This window comes from Montipora capricornis, chromosome 2 (genome assembly GCF_036669925.1).
Source record: "Montipora capricornis isolate CH-2021 chromosome 2, ASM3666992v2, whole genome shotgun sequence".
NCBI classification, from domain to species: Eukaryota; Metazoa; Cnidaria; class Anthozoa; order Scleractinia; family Acroporidae; genus Montipora; species Montipora capricornis.
In genome coordinates this window covers 4,920,382-4,925,907 of record NC_090884.1, presented here as the reverse complement: position 1 = coordinate 4,925,907, position 5,526 = coordinate 4,920,382, and the positions used below count along the sequence as shown (strand labels likewise).

General features: G+C 38.0%; 1 protein-coding gene across 1 annotated transcript in view; it reads left to right on the top strand.

Moving 5' to 3' along the window:
• The window catches only part of LOC138038551 (uncharacterized), a 14,029-nt gene extending 13,862 nt beyond the window's left edge, over nucleotides 1–167 (top strand). The window contains exon 11 of the mRNA XM_068884493.1: nucleotides 1–167. This exon is cut by the window's left edge and continues 249 nt beyond it. Within this exon, the coding sequence (XP_068740594.1) occupies nucleotides 1–163 (163 nt within the window). The 3' untranslated portion in view covers nucleotides 164–167.
• Nucleotides 168–5,526: the final 5,359 nt, after the last annotated feature.

Sequence of the window (5,526 nt, the reverse complement as noted above, 5' to 3'; positions counted from 1 at the left end):
GACTTCATGTGTCAAGGGAATGGGGAATGTCAAGAACTGGTATCACTTCTCCGACGCTGCAAAAGCCATGGCTTCCATGAATGTAATCACCCCGTCGGTGTGCCGCGCCCCAGTACAACACGTCACAGAAACGGAAATCGAAGAAGCTTCAACTGGGGGATGATATCTCTGCTCTGTAACCCATTATGTATTGTGTTATGAATGGAATAAAAGTTTCCCACCGAGTGGAAATTTTTTGCGTCTCTTGAAGACAATTTATTTGAGAGTTGCTTACGAAAAGGTTAGCTTTTAAATTAGTGACTGAGAGAAAATGATTTATTTGCGAAAAATGTGATGAAATTCCATGAAGATCAGTTTCCAGGCACTGTAATAATCATTGCGGTGTGTTGCGGTACCAGTTTCTCACCCACCGTAAACATCCGGCTTCTCCGACCCTAAAAAAAAAAAATAAAAGTAAAAATAAAATGCTAAAACGGAGGAGGAAACTGCTGTTCTCATAAATACATCAATTTATCTGAAGAACGATGCGTTTTTTGTCTTTGAACAAAAAAACCTGAAAAAGGAATGCATTTGTTTTCCCGGAAATTGTAATGGTTTTGATTAAACGGGCATTTTGGGTATCATAGTCCCTTTAATGCACCAGCTGCTGCCTGTCGCAGCTTGACGATTCACAGAGCCTTAATTAAGGTTTCACTCCCATGCATACATATATCAAAACGAAAAAACTCCAGGTGATGAATTTCTTTATTCGCGTCACCAGTCTGCTTGGCAATGTATTGAGCTAGTGAGGAGAAAATTTATGTTGGTCAGTCTTGGGAGTGAAAGGTTAATTGAGGGTTAATTGGTGTTCGTGCCTACATATATTTATCTTACCTGCATTCCCCGTGAGGCTTTTCATCTGAAGTTTGGATACGTATCACTCAAGTTAAAAAGAATAAAGTCAATGGTAATCAAAAACGGAATATCGAGATCGGTGATATACTCTTTATTTATATGGACAAGTCAGGAACAAATATCTCGATTAAATTTCAATATCTCTGTATTTGCATTTTTTCAAAAATTAACTATCATTAGATCTGTAGTCGTTGACAAATGAAACTGTCAGTTTTCATTTTGAGTTTTGACATCAGCATTACCTTTACTTCATCATTCTCACAACTACTGCAAAACGGTTCGCGCCACACAGGTTGGAGCATACAGGCGCTTTCAAAAGAATCATCCTTTCTACGTCAACACAGTACGTTTCTGCGTTTCCTTAAAGGTGAGGGATTTTCTTTTTTCATGTTTCCATAAAGCTACTGACCTGCATTTAATTTTTTTTTTGCTCATAACCTCGCCTCTTTTTGAACGACGTTTTTTGGAATTCTTCGGAAGAAAGTGACAGAGAGTTAAAGGAAGAATACACTCAATGTCCAAACACAAGATTTTGCTCATCTAACCTCTCCTTCAGTGTGAGGCTAGATGTACAAAGACAAAGCCTTTATTCCCCACGGACTCCAAAATGGCCGCCGAGTGATAAAGGTGTATTTATATTCGGCAATAATGTACAAACGCTCCTTATCCCCTTGAGATTTAACTTGAAAATTTCCGTGCACCTTGTTCTATAAGAGAACCCTATTTGCATAATCTATTACCATTTTGGTATAAATAGGATTGTTTTATCCCGTTTGTTCCTTCTTCTTCTTTAGCTTTTTACGGACGTCGGGCATTCGACCCTCCCACCTCTCCCCAGCGATGACCAGTGTGTTGCCATGTTTCCCACACTCCTTCCACCTCGGACTCGCCTCTTCCCATAAATTACTTCTGCCCGAGGCATTTGGGAGTGTGAGGGCTCCCAGTGATAATTTATTACTAGATTTTTTCACAAATTTTCAGTGGATTCATGTTTAGAAAGGACTAAAACTAACAAAATCCGCTGCATGCAAAAGGCGTTTTCGGCTTTTGAGTTTGATTGGAAATTGATTTTTTCTGGTAAACGTTTGTGAAATTTACAAACATTTCTCTATGTGTTGCTCAAGGCAACACAAAAAACGGTTTAAGGCGGAAAACTGTTGATGATTAAGGTGGGAGGAGGATTTTTTCGTTTCTGTCACCAGAGACAGTAAATGTAGTCAATAGTCAAGCACGTATAAGAAAAAAAAATGCTAGGTCGAATTGAAATTGTATATTCTTCCGTTAACGTTTCGTCACTAATATGAATCCAAACAATTTTACAAAATGTTTGTGCAAAACTGAATTAGAAGAGGGAAGGCTCTAGCTAGAATGCATGGGTGTAAAAGATAGATAAAGATAAATTCACCTCTCTCCATAAACATCACCAAAGGTACGATGCCAAATTATCAGATGAAGGAACTATTCATACACGTAAAACATCCTTGCAGGTGGTTATCCAGATATGATCTATTGTAGACCCATTAATGTGACAAATAAAAGTTGTCACATACGGAAAATTGCACGTGTTGACGACTCGTCACATAAAATGTGGCAAATTCCTGGCTTTCAGTGAGCGCTATAGACCGAATGCATAAATGGCGGCCAAAAAAATATTCTTTTGTTTATGTGCTAATTAGACTCACTAGCCTCGTATGCATGCACAAAATACAAAAGAAATGTTGCTTGAGAGCGAGGCTAGTGAGTCTAATTAGCACATAAACAAAAGAATACATTTTTGCCCTCCATTAATGCATTCGGTCTATTGGAGAACGAACAGGCAACCTCAACTTGTTTCTGCTTTATCTCTGCTGTCCAAACGCATTGCTGACTCACTTGTCAAAAATTACCGGTTATTGTTGTGCTATTTACACGATCAAATGTATTTGCCACATAAAATTGTCACATAACAATTGCTCCTACACCTGTAGAAGGGGTTTACGTGATGAATTTAGCAACTTAATTTACGATCGTGACTTTAACATTTCTGGATCTGCTTTCGGTTGAGTTTCAGCTGCTCAACTCTAAATCAATATCGTCTTAACCAATCCAAGACTAGCTGTTATCAAAAAGGGAATCCGGCTTTGCTGACGTCACTGTTCATTAACATGCGAATTTGCTCACAGAGGGCAAGTTCAAGTTCAAGTTCAAGTTTATTAAAGGCTTAAGCACTACTCGCAGTTTACGACAGCCAATTCGGCTAAGTATCTTCCTCTAATCGTAAATCTCGTTGCTTTTAATTGTACACAATTAGTCTTAGTTTTGTCATATTTTCTTTTCGCTTGTTTTACCTTTTAGTTATTGTAAGTCGCTTTTTCGTTCTGTAAGGTTGAATTGTTGCGATTTGTCGTGCGTTAAAACCACTGCTCCGCTCGATTACTTAACAAGATAAAAATAAAAAAAAAAGGAAAATTATTAGAAATTATATCACTTCGAATCTTAAGTTAAGCAAACATAGCCAGAGTATAGCCATAGTGCGGAACATAATAGTCAATTATTTTTTTCTCAATGCGCGAGCGGGCGGAATTCTGCGAATCCTGCAATCCGATTGCCTCTAGGAGTGGGCGGAATTTTTCTACGTTGCCTGCCTACCCGGGCGGAATCCTAGCCCTGGTTGCGTGAGCTTTTGTGATGAGCCGGTGCTAGAACCAAAATTATATATTTTGAGGCCTTTAAAATGTTTTCAAAGTAAACAGTGTTGCTTTACAAATTAAGAAATGTTGTGAACAGAATCAACCAATCATTGCAGTATTGCTTGATATTTCAGGGATGGCGCAGTGGCGAGAGCACTCGCCTCCCACCAATATGGCCTGGGTTGGATTCCCAGATCCGGCGTCATATGTTGGTCGAGTTTGTTGGTTCTCTATTCTGCTCCAAGAGGTTTTTTCCCCGTGTACTCCGGTTTTCACCTCTCCTCAAAAACCAATTTAATTTGATTTCATTTGTGCACGACCCCACAAGCTATCCAGCTTTAAACATTATCGTGTGAAAAAAAGTTCTATTATTATTTATTATTATTATTATTATTATTATTATTATTTATTATTATTATTATTATTATTATTATTATTATTATTATTATCATTATCAGGCTATTCCAGACTCTACACTGTTTCGTGAAAAGGATTTATTTAACCTGCGATCAGGCTCTATTTTAGTTTCGCGTGCTACGTAATGTGGAGTTGGCGAAACGAAAAATAGAGCCTGACCAAATTCCTCTTCGAAATTCCTTCCGCCCACCTTTTTTGATTGATTGACATGTCCTTCATCGGCCAATCAAATTTACTCCCATTACACCAATACACGCGTGGACGGCAGATTCACGCTATTTTGTTTTGACCAAAGTTAATTACCGTGGGAGGAATATTATAAACGAATTCGAAAGTTACCGTTGGCTTTTAATAATTTGAGAAAAACACATTTAAAGCATGGGGAATATGCAATCTTTTAAGCTTGACATCTTAATTTGTAATTGAGATAACCTAGCATTTTGTCGTTGGACGGTTTGACAATAGATTTTTAAAGAAAAAAAAGAGAAATACATTATTCCTTTAACGTGTTTGCCCATGAAGGTTTCTTTGGTGATTTTTTCGGGTAATATCTAGAATTGCGCGCAGTAAAATCATGATACGTTTGCCTGTTAATTTTTTGATGGAGTACGAACAGTAAGATGGACTCGCAAAGTTTCTTTTATTGTTGTACAATTGATCTCTCTGGAAACATGCCATTTTAGTTTCTGGAGTGTGAGTTTTAAGTTAAATCAACTGGAAATATTATGAAGTGTGCAAACAAACCGTGTCATGTACAGTAAAGAAATATAGCCGTTAGATACACAGATATTCAAAACATGCATTCGTGTAACTTGCGATTTTATCAGCGTCTCCTCCTGTTGATATATTTGTCCCTTGTCTCATCCAGGAAACCAATATGCATCGGTTTTCATTGCCATTTGAAAGAACCAGCTATTTAGCTTTCAAAACATCAGGGAAGTTTGTGCCAAAGTACTTTCAACCCCATGGCCACAGAGCTCGACAACGGAATCGCTAATTTCACTCGTTCCAGAGATTCAAACCCGATTCTGGACAAGTTATATTTCAGATGGCATATCTCCATTTATACAAATAAAATCAAGTTGCACCGTCCACGGCATTGTAAGAACAAAAGGGAGCAAATTTCTTCGTACACTTATGGCGGATTAGTCTCGAGGACTTCGCGAGAGCTCCGCGCAATCACGATGGCATTTTCACTTCCGGCGTTTCAACAGCCAATCAGATCACGAGTTTGGTCGGCCAAAATTTGGCCGACCAAACGGAATTCTTGAGAGACTTTTGGTCAGGCCCAATTTTAGCGAGCGACGACATAAGAGAACATATGAGCGAAGCTAAAAATGAGCCTGATCGCAGGTTAGGATTTATTATGCTCTATATCTAATCTAGAGTATTGCACAAAGAAATTACCTCTTGACAATGATCTTGTGTTGTTATGTTATTTTACAAATTAACTTCAAAAGGTAAAAGTTGTTAATCTTAATTAAATCTCCAATTTTAAGTCATAACGAATCATTTGTTAGCCATCAAAAACTGATACATTCTTGGG